A 21,339-nucleotide genomic window follows, 5' to 3' on the forward strand; every position below is an offset into this window, starting at 1 on the left:
AGGAATCCAGAGGTTTATAAAACTCCCATAGAGACATGGTTTTAGAAGAAAATGCAGAGAGAAATACAAACACGGAAGTTTTCCGTGACAGTAATGCTGTAAATTATTGTTATAATAAAATTTTAAAAATATTTTCAACAAAGTGGATAAGTTCAAATATCTAGGATCAACATTAAGACCAAACCCACAATCTCAACATGAAACTAATTTTACGCATGCCACAAAAGTATACGAAATTTTCCACCTTCGTATGGTAGATATATATCCAGGCCTTTACCCACATTTCCATTTTCTTTATAATCTAACAATCATATACGGAACGAACAGGAACAGGAATAACAGAACTGTCAATCTACTGTTTGCTAATATAACATCCTTTAATCCTAATATACTTTTGCTCGAAACCATGACATCTTTTCAGAAGGTCGATTGCATTCCACTCAATAAAACCTTTTTAAAAGCCTCGAGTACTTTTACCTCTCACATTATCTGGCTCTTTTCGATCTGTTGCACATATGTGTGGGCAGACTTTGCATAATTGAAGTGGCCTGCAGCATGCAAGAAAGGGATCATACATTGGACGCTATAAAGGGGAAAGTTCCTATCACCTGAATGTTCTGTTCTAATACAGAGACGCATAATATTAACCGTTTCGAAGTATTGTGCCCATAGATTTCCGGTTCGATTTCAAACAGATACATTGTATAATGTTTCGTGTAGCGTTGCAACCGAAACCTGAGTCAGAAAACGGGCACGAATAGCTCGAGCATATGCATACCCAGTCATCATGTGAGCTATTGTGTTCTTTGCGTAGATGGTCCCCATAGCTCTTCCAAACCTCTACCAGCCATAGTGCTTCCAACAGCTCCGAGAAATGACATAAATAGGTAAAAACACCAAGGCGCATAATCACGCACAAGAGAGGACTGTCTTTTTCTGCTGCTAGAAAGATTTCTATGGTTTTAGCATATAGTGCCTGCTCAAATGTCACTACACAGGATTTTTGATTCATCTTCATGCATTACTCCACTGCGTTCAGGAGACAAGTGTAAATTGTACTTGGATTTCCTGGGGCAAGATTCACAAAAGGTAGAGGCAAAACGGATGATGTTTCGTATTCCTTCGGCCTTGCTTTGGTCATAGCGTCCATATAGCAATTCCAACTAGTGCTTGACGTTTCTTCGATCATGTACCCCAACATCCAGCATATATCAACTAGTCGAGTATTTTTTTTATATTTTCTGATTCTGGGAGAAGTGCTGATATCTTCCACCTGAAGAAGGCACGTTCCTGCCTTCAAAGGTCGTTTCTAAGTCATTACCGTACAAAAGCCTAACGATTTCAATTTGGAATCTGCAGAATAATTTGGAATCTACATTTTTCTTTTTCTATTCATAAGTAATAGAACCTCTATTAATTAGATTTTATGTCACCAAACGTTAATAATAATTTGAGCTGCAGCGCCATCTACTGATTAACTAATATAGAGCAATAGCAAATTGTGCATGCGATTACTGCTAGCTCAACGTAAAACTGATTAGCTGCGTTACTTCTAGACATAGAACAATGATTTTGGGCTCGTTGGAAAGATCTTGAAACAGCAAATAACGATTACTTCAAAACATTTTCCCGTATATAATTCCGTTTCAAAGTTATTCAGAGTTAAAGATAAAAATTGAAAATGCATATTCCTTTTACTTTAATTCGCCATATTTAAAGACAACAGTAATGTATGACAAGAAGTCGTTATAAATAATAATTTTGAATCGATTCTGAGTGAAATGAAGCAAGAGCGAAGTTTCTAAGTTGGTTTCCCCAAGTGGGATTTTTTGGGACTTTGAGTGTGTTGTTCAGAACACCAATGTGAACATCTCTACCAATTTTCAGTTTGTTATTATAAAATTCCGGGTCAAAACCTAAATGCACTGAAGTATATGCCAATACATCCATCCCAATTTTTAGAAAGAAGTATCAATGTATCCATGTTCTCTGAGAGGGAATGGCTGTCTATACTGAAGCATATAAAGATAAAAATCATATCAAAGAGGACAAAATAACTCAAAAACCTCCGAAATTTGATATTTTGTTAATTATTATCCATGAATGGACGAGATTCACCAACCAAACTTATAGAAGTAAATACCTCGGCTGCATATTATCAAGTAATGTTTAAATTAGATATTCAAATTTTAAAATGGTAGCAGTACGTACTTACCGAAATTAACGGAATACGCCAAGGTTCCTCTCCAATATTTAGAGAGACTGGTTATAGGTACCTATAGTTTATAGACGCTATTCCAGGACCTAGAAAGAAAAATCTTGCTATAAAATACCACACACACATAGTCAAATTTTAATGTTCTCTGAAAAATTGGAGCCAACGTTTTTGCCTTCTGGCTCTTAACATAATTACTCTCATAGGATGTCAGCTGTAGTAATACATTTGTGACTGATTTCAATGAATAGTATCTTCTGAAACAGAGGTCAGATTTCCAGCACTGAGATCATTGTTAACTCTAGAATCTCTTCTGTTTATCTTCATAACTCAACTGAATTATCTCCGGCCTCTCTTATCAACCCCCGTTTTAAGCTCAGTAAGTACCAAGCTACTCGAAGTATTCTGCTGTACAATCTACCTTCGGTATATACTCGTAACTGTTACCCTTCAAATCCTAGTCGGTATGGCACTTCTGGTAATCCTTGCACCTACTGCTCGGCACTAGCAAAATCCACTGGAAACGAGGTTAAGTCGCTTTGATTATCCATAATCGGCACCAGATATGCTGTAGATGCAAGTATAATACGCAATTCAGAACAAAGTTATGCCCAGATTCTTTGTGGTCTTGTGTGACTGCGAAATTAAGCTATAATCCGCTAGATAAAATTATTTGCGCATTCAGTATTTACTTCTAGAATGTTACTATTATATTGCTAATACAATGTAACTAACTAGAACCTTTCGAAAAACAATTTTATATCCAAAATGATAGATAGATTGTTACTATTTTACAAGAAGAAAGTTACTATTTTAAGAGATATGAGCCACTACGTACTCGCTTAGCCACGACAATTACGAAGACCAAGAATTCTAAGAAATGAACAACTTGAAGTATATTTCAAATCAACTTAAACTTCTTATGTAAATTAACATTGCTTAAAGTTGTGATAGTAAATCAGCATTTACTGTATTTGTGAATATTCGACTGCAGATTGTTTAAAGTTTTTCAGATTCTGATCACTCTAGCATGACTCCATCTCAGTTAAATGTATAAGCAATTCAAGTTACACGCTAAAGTAAAAGACTTCATTGTACAGCATTAGTTTGATAAGAAATAACAGATGCTGCAATATATCAATTATATTCCCATTCAAATCTTGATATGAACCAAAATACTTACTAATATATGGAAAGTAGATCACCACCAAATCATCTATTGCTACAATTTAAAAGATGTCTTAAGACTTGTGTTACAAATTTAATTAGTGGATCTAATATCGCCAAAAGTCTTTTAAAAACATCTTCCTACTCACGTCTTGGGAACACTTTCCTGAGAAATCTTAGTAGTATCTTCTTTTCAACTTATTCGTTGATTCTGGGACTTCCTCGGAAAGTTGTTCAATAGGTAATAACGAAATTGCTGTTATTTCTGGTCCATGAATGAATAATTTATGGACGCAAGTCCAAATGTAAAACCAAGGGTACAATTGAACACATAATCTTTCAGTTTGAACTGCGTATTCCCGGAACATTTCACCATCGATTTCATACCCGCTAGAAATTTCCTGTAGTATTGCATGAAATCGCTGGCTCAAATTCTTCTCAATTTTTGGCGAGATTTTAGATTTCTTGAAGAAACAACGAACAGTGTTCCATTGCTACTACTTCCAATCCCTTGTTTCAGAACGTCAACATGAAGACCCATTTCTGCCTTTGACCTCTTTAGAAGGCAGATTTCCGCATCTGAAGTTTTTTTTTTGGGGGGGGGTTAGTGGGCGATTGGCACTTTTTTGTACCGGCAAAGTCAAAAGTGAATTTGAATCTAGAATTGGTCTACACATTTCATGTTATACGTGATAGATGAAGTTCCCTTAAAGTTTCACTTGCAGACAAAATCTATAAGACTAACAGTGTCTGCGCTCATTTTCGTAATAGCTTTCGTTGGAGCAATAGAATGTGTTTCACCGGATAATCTCACAGAGCTCGCAGTTACAATTCAGCTTTCGATTCTGAGACTGTAATGTTGCTGCGAGGGAAATAACATTCACGCTTTGCATTTATAGTACATTTAAATACGGTGGGTACAGTTCAGAACCTTTAGCCAGTGCCCTCTTTCTCAACGCTTGATATTTTCTTCTTAATACTGTCATATCAACAAAAAGAGTTAACATTTCATTATTGGTATACGTGTCCGTGTGTGAAGACATTGATGTTACAACCTTCTTATACTTCTCTGCTGTCGATGGGTTTGAAAATAAAAGTTTTTTACAACTTTCGAAGCGCCCAACTTTCCGGAAGAGCGAAGACCCATTATGAGTTTTAAAACTTTTAGAAAAGCAATTTTAAGCCCATAATGATAGATTGAGTGTTGAATTTCAAACGCACTTAATGTGACTGTATCCTACACAAACAATGATACTGTTTAAACAGATATAAGCCACAAAAAAGTATTTATCCAAGGAAATTATCCACACAAAATGTAATAAATTTAAAACAACATGAAATATACTTTAAAACAACTGAAACTTCTTTACGTAAATTGAGATTGCTCAAATTTGGAAAATCGGCACTAAACTCATTTCTACAAATTTCTCTGTATGAGCAATGTATAAGTAATTCAAATTTCAAGCTAAAGTAAAGAATTGTAGTGTAAAGCATTCGTTATATAAAAAATAAATATCTAAATATAACCCTGTTGAATGAATCACATTCTACTTCAAAATTAGATTTAAAACTAGAATTCTTACTAATATATAGAAAGTAGATCTTAATCAAATCCTCCAAAGCAACAACTTAAAAGATTTCGTAACGCTTGTATTAAAAATTGCGCTATTTCATGATATGATAATTTCCCTTCTCTTGATGATTAATAGTCCAAATTTGTATCAATTCAACCCATTTATGTTGTGAAAATGAGACAGGATAATAGTTGTTTTTTTCACGACTTAAATATGATTACCACATGAGATAAGAGTCCTTGCCTTCCGCTATCGCTTATTTAATACCTACCTGATTACAGTATTCAGAGACGTATAATACTTATATATTCCAAAAATTTATGACATAAAGAATGTTTTAGTTTCATGTGTGACACTAATGATAAATTATTTTCCAAGATTTAATATTAGAGTAAAATTTACAAAATAATACGACAATGATAAATATGCGAAAATTGACTTCAAATATCATGAAAAGGTTTTTATTTAGATCACATAAAAATACATGTGGTACGATGGTTGGTAGAAAAGTAATTAAATCTAAATAATGATTGCCAATATTTGTGTATGTCTGCGTAGGTGTATATAGCTGCATGTGTTTGATTCTGTGGATTAATAATGAATAATTGTGTTTGAATGGTAATTTAAAATTAGGTTGATTTCAAATTTCAGATAGACTAATTCAACCATAAAAACGTAGCTATTTGATTTTATATATTGCACTCTTCACTTTACATGAAAGAAATTCAAACAAAGTTAAAGAAATAATAATTTGGAAGCTACGAGATAAGAAGGACTCTGCGATTTAAATATTTAAAAGTCACGATCGAAAGTGTTTAATAGCAAATAGGAAAAGAATTGAAAGAGAAATATGTCCGATAAAAAATTAGAGAAAATAAGAAATGTCTCACTAACTAGACTGTTACTTGAAGGAAAATGTATTTTGATAGTCTAATAGTGAACTGCAGAGAAGAGTGAACATTATGATCGAAAGAATAAAAAGCAACTAAAATGAATTATTTCCGGAAATGAATAATAAACCTAAAAGAGTACTAAATAAACTTAGTAATTATTAACAAATATTGACTAAATCGACACGATGTTAAAGTCTCGATGTTAAAGAAACCCAAAAGTGGAGAAAGCTTATTAGATAATTACTTGACACAAATTAGCCTTGCTACTACACATTTCTTTACTGCACAAAGCACACAATGGGATCAATAGATCCAGCAATACTTGACAGTTCTTCTATACACATTTTTGAATGGAACATGTTGTAACATTGAAAGATGAATAAACATACATATTTAGAATAATCGTATGAATTTTTCATCACATTTTAAGCTTAGTGAATAGGTAATAGAATATTTATTGCTGATCGATTCGAAGTACCATACGTAAGTAGACATACCTCTTGCAACGCTAGAGTATACTTCTGAAAAAAATTCTCATATACAGAAATTATGAAGAAAGCCCTTGAAACAAAGATAGGAACTTCTTTTAAAACTAATTCACAGTATACATTTAAAGTCCATCCCGGGTTCTACAAACCCACCAAATAGTTGCCTAATTCAGCTTTCTTTATATTACTGTAGATTTTCAACACTGAAACTTTATGAAAAGAGAACATATACAGTGTGTTTGAAAAAGAGCTCCCTAGTTTTAATGTGTCCTAGAATTTGTACAAAGTGACATACACTATTCTAGTTTGTGGTGTTTGATTCACCAACTCTCCAAGCTTGGCTCTCCTGCAGTTGGCAGGTCTGATGACCTTGAGAAGGCACAAACACTGTTTTTCCCTCTGTTTCCTCAGTTCAGTCTAGGCAGGTGTGCAGTGGAGAGCAACTCAGCACAAATGTATACTCGGCAACAGAAAGCGCAGTGTGTTATTTGCTTGTGAAAACTGAGTCAGTTATAACAGTGCAATGGTCAGTATGGTGGTGAACCACCTACAGCAAAAACTGTCCGTCATTGGCTTTCAAGGAAACTGTAGTGTTTTAAAAGCAAAATCACTAGGTTATTTAAGAAGTGTGCAGGAGTGGAATCTAAGCAACCAAATACCGTTCAAATATTTATAAACTCTCAACGTGAATTGTACTCTGAATAACGTCTACAAATCGACAGTATACTAGCAATTAGATCATCGAGAAATGTTATTAATAATGTGTTGAAAAGCTAAAAGAAGGATAAGAACTGATGAGTTTAATTAAAATGCCATACTGATAAACCGTACATAAAAAAGACAGGCTTCATCTATACGTCTAGCAATTAACCTTTATCTTTAATGGTCGGCAATTTCTTTATTACGATTCTGAAGTGTTCGGTTGTAACATTAAATCCCGATAATTGTGTGTAGGATAAAATTTCTTTATCCTATAGTTTGCCGAATTTTACGGAGCTACTGCACGTCCATAAATTAGAACTAATAAGCTTTCCACTTGCGATTAAGTGTGATGAAAATCAAGCAAAAGAATGCGCGCTCAAATAAGTGCTCAAACAACATTTTTAATTAAACTTTATACTTTCTAACCTTGCTTTCAATTGAAAACTCAATATTTTATTAACATCTCAGTTATTGGATTATTTATAGTACTCTCCAAGTAGTTTGAGGAGGATTGTGGTCATATTTCTGAAAGAACGATAATCTTAATACAATTAACTGTATATTTTCAACACCCGATAATATTTCTCCTTTCAGCTATGGCTGTAATCAATTTTTGAATGTCTTATTGTATAGGCAGAAAGGAATTTTATGTATGTTACTATATTTTCTTTCATTTTTAAACCCCCGTGTAAAATTATTAAAATTAAATTTTAAATTAATAATTATGTCGAACAGAAGTTGTAATCTATTTGAAGTAATAACTTTCTAAAGTGTTTTTATTTGGGTGCTATTTCTTGGTTATTCAGTGCATATCTTGAAACTTAAATTCCAATCCGTGGCTAAGCGGTTAGCGTACGCGCCTGTGGCGCGGGAGACCCGGGTTCGGTTCCCGGCGGGAGCTCATGTGGTTCGGATTCCACGTTAGTCAGTAGGTCCACGTCTCATATAGCCTCGCTGCTGAAAAGGGACGTTAAACTCAAATTCAGCTCAGTTAAATTCCAATCATTGCAACTAGATGTATGAAGTTTGTACAGATAAAAAACCTCATGATAATACAACCTGTGCGACGATGTTTTTTTCTCTAACTATTTATGACATACTTAATTGAACCTCATTCACTTCTTGTCTCAACTCAATCTCAGTTGTAGCATATCAAGTGAAAAGGCTTAAAGTTAACATTCATACATAAAATTATCCTTAACTGAGGAGTTGCATGTGACGCACAATGGTACGAAGTTCTTATAACGAGGCCAAAATTTAAAACCTCTTTTAAAATGCACACAAAAGGGGTATGCTGCTGGTTTTGGCCTCACTGCTCACAAACTTAATATCAACATTGTAAACTTCAAGATGCGGTTTCAAAATGATGTATCATGTTTTGAAAAAAATAGTGGAATAAGAAAACAAGTGTGTATACTCTTGGGATTTTCACCTCACTGATTACAAATTTCATATCAAAATTTAAAAAAAAATGAAAATGGTGGATCCAACATATCAGATCAAAATTGGAAAAAGATATTCACTCATATAAAAATGTAGTATGGGTTTGTGAAAATGTACAATTACACATTAAAAACCGAAATTACACAAAACAAAGAAGAATTATTCAGTGTTAATGAGAAATCAGTGTGCAAAACATATGATATTGATAAAGCAAGTTAGTTTTGGTGAATCAGAGTAAAGCATTTACGAATGTAATTAAGTTTATTAAAAAGTACTATACACAAAGTGCAAAATTTAATAATCGGCTTCACCAGAATCATCAACAGCTGTTCCATGTGAATTCTCACCCAAACCTTCAGATGAATTTTATTGTAAACATTCCTCAGATAGTTGATAAACATGATACTTTCACTGCATCTTCACATAATTTCTGAATTTCCTTCTGGGACTATTATCGCAAAGTTGACATGTTTGAATCTAATGTTACCAGATGTCTTAAGAAACACATCTTTCCTACTCACATCTACGGAACACTTTCTTGAAAAGTCTCACTTGTATCCAGTGTTGCCAGATCTACTGATTTTGCAGGAGATCTCCTGCTTTTTCTACGTTCTACTGATCTACTGCGAAAGAAAACGAAAAGTGAACAATCTCCTGCTTTTTCGTTACTTCGAGAAGTTGAAGATTATTAATATTGAATTTTCAATGTTTCCTCACATAAAAAGACGAAATTTCTCTGTTATAATACACAAAGCTCTGTAGAGCATATAGTTATAGAGCTTTACTGTATATAATATGAATGCAAAGAATACAAGTGTACGTCATCTTCTATAAGATTCGTCTAAATTCTGACTTTCTGTAAGATTTACAAGTAAGTGTTGTTTAGATTGTGACTTGGGTTGGATGAGTGGCTTAGATCATTTCTCCACGATCGTCAGCAAGAAATTTTCTTACGCCACGATCACGTGTGACTGTACCATATAGCTACGTTATCGCTACGTGCATGAAAAGACATTTTCCCACTCCGCTTTGCTCTTTCACTACGTTTTACTTCACATACGTGTGTAGCAAATAATATTAATATAAATCGGGACTTTCCCTTTTATTTGCTTAACGTAGTTAATTGAGAATGAATTCTGGACTGCTTGTTTTGACTACTGCCCCCTTACTAATGGCAAATTTTATTGCCTCTCCCCCGGATTTACATTCAAACGCCACCACTGTATGTGTCTACTGCTTTCTCCTGTTTTTTATCTTCGAATCTCCTGCTTTTCCAACTGATTGATTTGGCAACAGTGCTTGTATCTTCTTATCAACTTATTCGTTGATTGTTGGGCTTCCTCGGAAAGTTTTCCTCTAGGTAATAACGAAACTGCTATTATTTCTGGTCAATTAATGAACAATTTATGGATGGAAGTCCGAATGTAAAACCAAATGTACAGTTGGACAAATAGTCTTGCTGTTTGAACTGCGTATTCCTGAAACTTTTCACCATCGATTTCATGCGTGTTAGAAATTACCTGTAGTATTGCATGAAACTGCAGGCTCAAATTCTTGTCAGCTTCTGTTATAAGAGACGAAATTTTAGATTTCTCGAAGAAACACTGAACAGTGCTCCATTGTTACTACTTCCAAATCCTTGTTTCCGAACGTCAACATGAAGACCAATTTCTGCCTTGAAACCTTTTTGGATGGTAGGCTTCCGCATTTGGGGTTCTGTTTGGTTTGTGCCGTGCGATTTCCACCTTTTTGTACCTGCTTTACATCTTGTATGTACACCAAATTGCAAGCACAGAATCCACACATGAAGTGTCACAATCCATATTGCAAATTCTTCGTCTCGACTGGCTTACTTGACATCAAATATGTTTTATTCCGTTCCTTTGATGTTGCGTTACACAAATAACATCGTTCAGCAAATTTAATGCACGTCATTGCACTGGAAACTTTGCCGTATATCATCGTCATAACTAATATGTAACAAATAGATATTTGTTTACCTTCAATGGCTGTTTCGCAAGATACAAATGCTTCTATTTGGTTGACAAAATACTTCACTTCATTCAAAGATATCTCGTTATTTTCCTAAATATTTTGCAGTTTTAATGGTCTGCAGAACCTCGTAGACGAAGGTTCCGAATTGGACCACAAAATCTTTGAAATTTTTAGGCTCTTTGTCAATGCACACAAGTTGAAAAGTACCAACAAAATTAAAAGTGAATTTCAATCTGGAATTGATCTACACATTTCATATTACACGTGTTAGATGAAGTTCCATTGAAGCCCCACGTGCAGACAAAATCTAAACGACTGACAGATTCTGCACTCATTTTCGCAAATAGCTTTCGTAACCGTTTGTACAGTTAAGAACCTTTTACTAGTGCTCTCTTTCTCAACGTTTGATATTTTCTTCTTGATACTGTCATCAACAAAGAGTTAGTGCATGGTACATGTCCGTGTGTGAAAACATTGACGTTACAGCTTTCTTACACTTCTCTGTTGTCGAAGGCCTTGAAAATATAACGTCTTTGACAACTTCCGAAGCGCTCAATTTTAAAGAGCGAAGACCCATTATATGTATAAGTTTTAAAACTTTTAGAAAAGAAATTTTAAGCCCATAATGACAGATTGATTGTTCGATTTCTAACATATTTAATGTGATTATATTATACAAGGAGAATGATATTATTTAAACAGATATGAGGCACCACAAAGTACTTATCCACGATAACAGCCCACAGAAAAAGTACTAAGTTTAGAAGAATCTGAAATATATTTTTAATAATCTCAAAATCATTATGTAAATTAAGTTTGCTCAAATTTGGCAAATCGGCACTAAATTCCTTTCTAGAGAGGACTAGTTGGATAAGTATAGTGAAAAGGCCCAAATGAACGTTGGGACGATAAGCGGATGGTATGTAGGTATCCAACATTAATCCCTCACGTTTCAAACATCTCCTCTCATTGGCTCATACGAAATGATGCAAAATCGGAAAAGTGCGATTAATTTATTTCTCAAGAATAGCTCTATTGATTTTGTTCAAACTTGGATCTATGTATAGGCGTATACGAGGGCTTTGTCAGAAATAATTTACAGCTCCCCCAATATTTCCCCCTCAAAAAATTACATTCAACATTTTGAAACTCTTTGACCTATGATTGTCTGCGAGCACAATTTTGAAAAAAGAGTAATTTTAAATGTCACTTTAACCTAATATATATATTGGGTTAAAGGGGCTCAAAATATTGAATTGATTTTTTGAGGGAGGTGCTGTTAATTTTTTCAGACAAAGCTCTTGTATACATCTATACATACATTAAAGATTGAACTAAATTGATCGCGCTATTCTTGAGATATAAACTAATCACACTTTTCCGATTTTGCGCCATTTCTCATGAACCAATGAGGGCTTAGATTTAAAACGTGAGGAATTAATGTATCTTGGGGATACTTACATGCCACGTACTTATCCCGAGATTCATCTGGGGCCATTTCACTATACTTATCCACCCTTGCCCTTTCTCTGCGTGAGTAATGTATAACTAATTCAAATTACACGCTAAAGTAAAGAATTGTATTGTACAACATTGGTTATATAAAAAGTAAATGAAACTGTATTGAATGAATCCCGTTCAAAATTCGATATGAATCAAAAATACTTAATCGTATGTGAAAAGTAGATCTCCATCGGAGCCTCCGAAGCTATAACTTCTAAGATTTCCTAACAGTTGTGTTACAAATTACACTATTTCAAAATATTATGCTTTGTCTTCAGTTGATGATTAATACCACTAGTTCTAATTTGCATCAATTCAACCCATTTGTATTGCGATAATGGGACATGATAATAGTCCTCATTAGATGACATACATATATTTCACACATGAGATTAGCTTTTATCTCTTCCTTCTATAGCTTATTTAATACCTACCTTTATTACAGTAGTAGTTGTATGTTCCTGATATTAATGACATGAAACATGTTTTGGTTTTTATGTGTGACATTAAGGATAACTTATGTTCCATGATTTTAATATTAGTGTATATTTTGCAAAACAATATGACAATGATAAATACGAAAACATTGACTGCAAATATCATGAAACAAATTATATTTAGACCACATAAAAATACATGTGGTACGAAGGTTGGTTGAAAAATAATGAAATCTAAATAATGATGTTTAATATTTGGGCAGTAGAACTCCCCTCGACCACCCTCGGCAGGTCCACCACTCCGCTTGATAAGACTCCAACCGAACTTGTCCCGACTCGTCAGTGACTGAATAGGCCCATTGTCGTTTTTAGTGCTTCCTGTTTGTTGGTTTTGCGACAGTGTTCATCTGTGTTCGTTAGAGTAGAGTTTTTTTTTCAAAATGTCAAAAGTAAGACATGAACACGTTACTCTTTCATTAAACGAAAAATTAGCAATGCTACAAAGACTGGACAAAGGAGATTCACTCCAAACAATTGCCAAGGAACTCAATGTATATATATTGCAGAAGAAATCGGAAAGACATTGAATCATATACAGTGAAGATAGGTGGTAGAAACGCTCTTAAGAGTAGCAAAACGTTGAAAAACCTAAACTTAAATCCTTTTCTGTATTTTCTAATAATCCAACCTGATTTGCGTTACGACCATACCCTTAGTCTTAAAGGTGACGGATTAGAGGGGTTCTACTGTATGTGCATGTGTATGTGTTTATAGGTGAATCTGTGTTTACTTTTCTATGTTAATAACTGTATTTTCGTAGTAACTAAAAAAAATTAATTTAGTTCAAAATTCGGATAAACTAAATTAACTCTAAAGAAAGATAGCTATTTGTTCTTATATATTGCACTCTTATTACATACAATAAACTTAAGCAAACTAAAAGAATAATTTGGAAGCATCGCCGTAACTTAGATTTTTTCTGGGGGGGAGGGGGTGGCAAGCATTAATACGCATATTTGGACGCCCTAGAAAAAGTTTTTTTCTAATTCTTGGGCCCCCTTTATAAATCTTTCTCTTACTCTTTATGGTCCCCCTGGAGCCTGTGCGCCCTCCCTCACGGCAAGGTCTGCGGGTCGTTAGTTACGCCCCTGGACCCGTTCCATACATGAGAAGTTAATTAAGGGGACAATATTGACAAATCTCAAAGTCATACGAACAAATATTATTTCTAGGGCCCCTAATAGTAGATATTTTTACTGAAATGGGCCCACGACCCATTTTTATTTTATGCAGCTTTTGTGTGCGGTTTTGTTTAAGGTAGTGAACCTGTTTGATGCTTCAATTATAATTTCATGTTCGTGCCGGATATGGAGTAAGAACATGTTGTCTTAAAATGGGTCCCCATCGAAAGGCGGGAGCTTCCCTTGGTTCGCAGTTCCCCTCCTGCCCCCACAAGTTACGACCCTGTTTGGAAGGTACGAGATGCCAAATTTACCTCTAAGAAATGATGGATTCTGCGCTTTAAATATTTATAGGGCCAGATCGAAAGTGTTTAATAGCAAATTGAAATTGGAAATGAAACGAAAGAGAAATATGTCAGAAAATATTGAGAAGAAAAGAAGAAATGTAACATTACGTAGCCTTTATTTGCAGAAGAAATGTTTTGATAGCTCTAGTAGTGAACTGTAGAGAAAAATTTACATAATGATCGAGAGCAGAAAAAGCAACTAAAATGATTTATTTTTGAATAAACATAAAAATTAACTAATATACTTAGAAATTCTTAAAAATATCTGTTAAATAGACATAAGTATCGATGTTAAAGAAATTTAAAAGTAGAAAAACTTATTAGAAGATTGCTTGAAACGAATTTCTTCATAGCCTTGGTAGTACACGCGTATTTCCTACGCAATTCACACAATGGAATCAGTAGACCCCGCAGTAGACCTACTTGTCATTTTTTTAAGTAAAAGTAAAACTGAAGTTAATATAGGAGGCTAAATAGAGATACATTTTTATAATAATTATATAAATTTTTATTCACATGTGAAGTTGCAGATGACAGCATACACGTAGTAGCATAATTCTTGGTGATTGATTAAAATTACATTAAAAACACTGCAGAAAACATACCTTCTAACGCTACAGTATACATTTGAAAGTATTTCTCATATACAGAATTATGAAGAACGGTTTAGAAACTAACCCCCTCGGGTCCAGCAATTTTTTTAATAGAAATTGTATGTTCCAATATTATAATTACCTACGGTTGTATATCCTGTTAGTCATATTTCAGTTATTCTTTTTCGTATGTTTGTCAGTTGCCCGTTGAGTGCATGTCGCCTACAGACAACATGGGTTCTCAGTACGAGTGTGAACTTAGCAGGACCACTTTCAAAAATTATAAATATTTGCACACCATACGTTTGTACTGCGTTTGTACCGGTTTGTACCGTAAAAATTTTCGTTTGTACCGGTCTCAAATTCGAAAAAATCGAAAAATAAAGTGGTCCTGCTAAGTTCACGTGAACATAGCAGGACCACTGATAAATTTCTACAAATTTTATGATTTTTCTGTACGATTCGTTTGTACTGCGTTTGTACCGGATTGTACCGTAAAAATGTTTGTTTGTACCGGTCTCAAATTCGAAAAAATCGAAAAATAAAGTGGTCCTGATAAGTTCACGTGAACTTAGCAGACTACTGATAAATTTCTACAAATTTGATGATTTTTCTGTACGATTCGTTTGTACTGCGTTTGTATCGGATTGTACTGTAAAAATTTTCGTTTGTACCCATCCCAATTTCGAAAAAATCGAAAAATAAAGTGGAAGTGCTAAGTTCACGTGAACATAGCAGACCAGAATACAAATTTCTGCAAATCTTAAGATTTCTCTGTTTGAATCGTTTGTTCTACGTTTGTACCGGACTGTACCGTAAAATTTTTCGTTTGTACCGGTCTGAAATTCGAAAAAATCGAAAAACAATGTGGTCCTGCTAATTTCACGTGAACGTATCAGGACAATAATACAAATTTCTAGAAATCTGAAGATTTTTTCTTAACAAATCGTTTGTAGTGCGTTTGTACCGGATTGTACCATAAAAAGTTTCGTTTGTATCGGCGTGAAATTCAAACACTCGGAAAGGAAAGTGTTCTGCTAAGACAAAATGAGATAATAGTTTTTGAAACAATTTTCATTATATTCTATTGCATTATCTGTTGCTAAAACGCTAGGTGTCAAACTATGGTACAAATTTAAAGATTAATTAATAATGTGTCGCTCGCGATTGAGCCGAATCTTTTGACTACTTTTTTGGATGAGTGAGTTTGTCGTCTCTGACTAGGAATGATCGACTGTTCTTTATGAGTCGTGTTTCTTCGTGATTCGTGTATTTTCAGGAGTCGTAGTTTCTAAGGAGACGTGGTTTTTCTAGGGTCATGGTCTTTGGCAGCCAGGTTTCTTTAGGAGTACGGTTTTTGAGGGAGACACGGTAGTTTGGGATTGACAATATTTGTAGCATATGAATCTTGTACAGTCAGTAACAATATTAAGTATAGATTGGAGCTTTTATTCTTTATACTGGTACCTCCAACCTACACCTTAAATTTTTCTGGCTGTATGTTGCTAATTCGGGAATCGCCTCTTGCTTCTCGATCTTCGTGGTCCAATCAGTTGCTTTTTTTGGGAAGGTAGTTTCAATGATTCGTGCGCCTTCTCAACAGTGTAGGCAGATTGGGCTACAAGAAGCGGATTGGGCATTTTTTGATCCAAAAGTTCCTACCAAAATTTCAAATTGGGCGACCCATTACGTTCTCGGCTACTTGCAATTATCTGCCAGTTTAACTCAAAAAAAATACTCGACTTTCTTATTTTTATATTTGGAATCACAAATTTATATTATATAATAAAAATTTTGTTTGTTTAGTATCCTATTCACAATGAACAATAGTTTTGCTGAAACTAAAACGTTTGATACTAGCTCAATTCTTGTTTTAGTAGATTTTAACCTCAAGATCTTACAAGACCAGTCTTTTGTTGACTTTGTGCTGTAGTAGTATCACTGACCGTGTTTCTGTCTCAGTTACTGCTCAACCTAATCCCCAACCTCACGTGAACATAACAGGAACACTTTATTTTTCGATTTTCTCAAAATTGGGACCGGTACAAATGAAAATTTTTACGGTACAATCCGGTACAAACGTAGAACAAACGATTCAAACAGAGAAATCTTACGATTTGAAGAAATTTGTATTCTGGTCCTGCTATGTTCACGTGATTTTAGCAGGGCCACTTTATTTTTCAATTTTTTCGAAATTGGGACCGGTACAAACGAAAATTTTTACGGTACAATCCAGTACAAACGTAGAACAAACGATTCAAACAGAGAAATCTTAAGGTTTCCAGGAATTTGTATTATGGTCCTGCTATGTTCATGTGAACTTAGCAGGACCACTTTATTTTTCAATTTTTTTCGAATTTGAGACCGGTACAAACGAAACTTTTTACGGTACAATCCGGTACAAACGCAGTACAAACGAATCGTACAGAAAAATCATCAAATTTGAAGAAATTTGTCAGTGGTATTTATCACGTGAACTTAGCAGGACCACTTTATTTTTCGATTGTTTCGAAATTGGGACCGGTACAAACGAAACTTTTTACGGTACAATCCAGTACAAACGTAGAACAAACGATTCAAACAGAGAAATCTTAAGATTTGCAGAAATTTGTATTCTGGTCTTGCTATGTTCATGTGAACTTAGCAGGACCACTTTATTTTTCGATTTTTTCGAAATTGGGACCGGTACAAACGAAAATTTTTACAGTACAATCCGGTACAAACGCAGTACAAACGAATCGTACAGAAAAAATCATCAAATTTGTAGAAATTTATCAGTGGTCCTGCTAAGTTCACGTGATATCAAATCGCTTGTTTTTCGATTTTTTCGAATTTGAGACCGGTACAAACGAAAATTTTTACGGTACAAACTGGTACAAATGCGGTACAAACGTACGGTGTGCAAATATTTATAATTTTCAAAAGTGGTCCTGCTAAGTTCACACTTGTGTTCTCAGTGTATACATCATGTATAATACACATATCGCCTATTGGCGCTAAAACTAGGACCTTCTTTTAAAATTAATTCACACTATACATTTAGAGTGCAGCCCGGATTCTACAAACCCACTAAATAGTTGAAGAGTTCAGACGCTTTTTTCTTTTTACATTAGCGTAGATTTTTAACACTTAAATTATATAAGAAGAGAATATATACATATTAAAGTGGTATCTGAGCAACCAAAATCCATTCGAATATTTATAACCTCTCAATATGAATTGTGCTCTGGAAAACGTCTACAAATCGAGCACGCACTAGCAGCTAGATCAGCGAGAAACATTATTAATAATGTGTTGCGTGAGGTAAAAGACGGAAAAGAAGTAATGTGTTTAATTAAAATGCTATACTGGTTGCTTACTTAAGAGCTACGGGCATTTATATGTCCAATAACTATAAATGAAGCCAAGTAAGTAGTTTAGAAAAGGCGTTGTGACCTAGCCTCAAGTGTTCTTACATAATGCAGTACTCTTACTTCAGATATGTTAAAAGGCAATTTGGTTTTCATTAAACGTTTGGAGATTGATTTCATATCGTAGCTACACCAGTCGTTACCCCAAATATCGACAAAATATCAATTCTTGAGGACAAATGATTGTTTCGTGTTATTTTATTTCCTTTTCAGTTAAGCCAAACATCCTGTCACGAGTCAAAACTCTAAGCCCATGTATTGAGAAATAATCTTGAAACATGGAGATGTTGAGTTTCTTGAACATTTGCTATATCCAGGCGTCCTTTACAACGTCAAATATTCAGTTTCGTCGTATTTTCTGTTAACCATTGTGTGAGGCTCAAACTAAAGTACCAGATTCCGTTAGAAAAACACGTCTTGACAAAATGGCGTTTGCTGAATTTTGTTAAAACGGTCCTTAATTGGTATTTGAAACACCAACCAATTTGCTCCGATATCCAACGTTGGTCTGCTTTGAATTGAAGCGTATATCTTACTATATAGATTTGAGCACGTGCGAAAAAGGAATCAAATCACTTATATCGCCCTAGCTCTCAGAGATGACTACTATTATTTTTACTACCTAATCGGGTGTCTGGATGTTATTTTGCTGTCTTTAAGGTTGTTTTTTTTTTTCGCAAACATTCCATAAGCAGGTAAAGCAGGCAATCATTCCATAAGGCAGTCATTAAAGTCTTGAATAGTATTAAATGCAATATTACACTATTCCACATGTGTTGTATCATTCAGTTCTATAGGCGAAAATGGAAACGAAATCTCAGCAGGATCCATTTAATTACCTCCACGCCCAGGGATTGAGTGGATTCAATTTTACTCTAATCTCTCAAACCATGCCGCAAGAGCTTCATCAGTCTGAATGGGTGGTTTATATCGTTCTTGAGTATAATCTTACTGGTTATAAATGACATCTGAACCAGAAAATGCACATAACCCCATAAAATTACGATATGATCAGCGGCAGCGACTTAGCCGGTAAGCGTCAGAACACGACTCACTGAAAACAGCATATTGTGGCCCAAAGTACCACATAGACGCCGACATCTGTTACGATTTGGCAAGGACACGGCGGACCATACTTCTTTGGGCGTTCGCCACACATAAACATGCTCCACAATTTGAAATAAGATGAAAGTGACTCATTCGACCATACCACGCATTTCCATGCATAAAGTGGTTCATGTTACATATTCGTGACACCATTGGTTAAAACGTTGTGCTCCTTCATCAGTGATTTCGTCCGTTTAACCCGCATGTCCATGTCATCTAACTCGCGAAGAACTGTGCTTGTGGCTGTGGGAAATGCTCCTTACGTTCATCCATGATATGCACTCCCTGTTGCACGCTCTGAGAGATAAGTGTATTTTACTTTAACGCTCGGCGGAACTTGTCACTAACAATCTATCCTCTTTCGCCCACTGTTTCTCTTCATCAATGTAGTTTTGCCGTGAGTTTTGTAACTTGTCACCAGCTTTGGACACTGTCCTTCGAGATACAATCAATACACTTGCTTCTTTCGTCACGCTTGCACTACGTAACCAAGCGCCAACAATTTACCTTCTTTGGAAATGATAGACATCACCTATTTTACATTATCACTATGTCCTAAATTCACTTCACACTGCTCTTCTAGTGTTTCCGGCGTAGTGCGGAGTTTACTATAGCACAAAACTTCAAACAACTCTGCGCTGTGGGCGTCTATTGGCCATTGCCAACCCAGATATAGTGTTTTGCACTCCAGCTGTTAGTAATTTTTGATAATCATTTTTATATTCTTATCCAATAAAGATTGAAGAAAATTTGAAGAATGGAATAATTGGTTCATATTAGCTTCGCTATCTTAAATAGCTTGAACTAGAAATACAAATCACTGAACAAAGCATCGTTTGCTTAAAATAATAACTGTGTAACAGTTTTGCCAACTAACTGAACAAATTGACTTCATCAGACAGTCTCAGAAATCGCCAACCAACTGAACATATTGGCTTTATCAGACATTGTCTCAGAAATCGCCAACTAACTGAACAAATTGACTTCATCAGACACTGTCTCAGAAATCGCCAACTAACTGAACAAATTGGCTTCATCAGACGCTGTCTTAGAAATCGCCAACTAACTGAACGTATTGGTTTCATCAGACACTGTCTCAGAAATCGCCAACTAACTGAACATATTGGCTTCATCAGACACTGTCTCAGAAATCGCCAACTAACTGAACATATTGGCTTCATCAGACAGTGTCAGATCAACTTAATATCTGATATAGCCAATATATTCAGTTACTTGGCAAAATTGTTACACAGATTATGTTTTAAAATAAACGTTGCTTTCAAGAATCTGCAACTTTCGGTATTTAAGCTATAATATAGGCAATGTAAAGCGAAATAGTTAAAAATGGATCAAACACACTTCGTTCAAAGGAAAAGCAAGACCCCCAAATAAATTTCAGCGTGTCCATATTAATCATATCTCTTAACATTACGAAACAGGCCCTTTGCCTCGCATTGAGTGTATAGTTATGATGGTAACAGTAGAATGGATTGGTTTATTTTTTGTCGCCAATCCTATTGTATTAGCATTTACTCTATAAAAGCTACACTAAACATTTCAGGATACACCACAATTACAAACTTCGCTGTCAATTTATTTCAAGAATGTAGGTGGAAAAATAAAATATAAAATAGAAGCATTTTTATACAAGTTATAATACATTTGTTTACAATCACTTCATAAATTCAAAAAATAAATGTAAATTAAAGAAATAACTATTTATATCACAGAAGCGAAAGTAAAGCTGAGATCGAAAGCACAAACTGTGTACAACACATATACATTGCTAGCTTTCGTATAATCATTGTCTATGTGTAACTCTAAATCTTAGTGGTCCGTCAGGTGTGTACATTGGATGTATTTTATATTCTAATTTCCTGTACGGATACTCCAGTTTAAAGGCTTGAATTACCTGGAAAAAAAAACAGAGAGATTGCATATTAATGGAATGAATATTTGTTATGTTATAAATCTTATAACTTATTCATTGTGTACAAACTAAATTGTTCAAACCATGTAATGTGAGTTACAATACTAATTAGTAACACAGCTACAAAGAAAGATAATAAAAGTGTTGTGCATCGGACCTCAGGGTGTGGATTCAATGTATTTTGTTAGACAAAATCCAAAATTCGAAACGCGAGGAAAATCGATCGTGACAATTTTTTGTTATGGACGAAAAAGTTGAACGATTTTCGATAGAGAGAATACACGTAACAGAGCTATACGAAAACAAAAGTTCTATCCACCAGTCCTCAGAGTGTGGATTTGATGCATTTCGTTA

The 21,339-nt window shown here is 34.7% G+C and overlaps 1 protein-coding gene across 1 annotated transcript in view; it reads right to left on the reverse strand.

Annotated features, from left to right (window-relative positions):
* Positions 1 to 20,652: 20,652 nt before the first annotated feature.
* LOC145676472 (putative cytochrome P450 49a1) overlaps positions 20,653 to 21,339 on the reverse strand; it is a 79,388-nt gene continuing 78,701 nt past the window's right edge. The window contains exon 6 of the mRNA XM_081747276.1: positions 20,653 to 20,967. Within this exon, the coding sequence (XP_081603402.1) occupies positions 20,857 to 20,967 (111 nt within the window). The 3' untranslated portion in view covers positions 20,653 to 20,856. The remainder of the gene's footprint in view (positions 20,968 to 21,339) is intronic.

The sequence above is a fragment of the Thermobia domestica genome, unplaced genomic scaffold, assembly GCF_964235325.1.
Source record: "Thermobia domestica unplaced genomic scaffold, izTheDome1.hap1.1 HAP1_SCAFFOLD_156, whole genome shotgun sequence".
NCBI classification, from domain to species: domain Eukaryota; kingdom Metazoa; phylum Arthropoda; class Insecta; order Zygentoma; family Lepismatidae; genus Thermobia; species Thermobia domestica.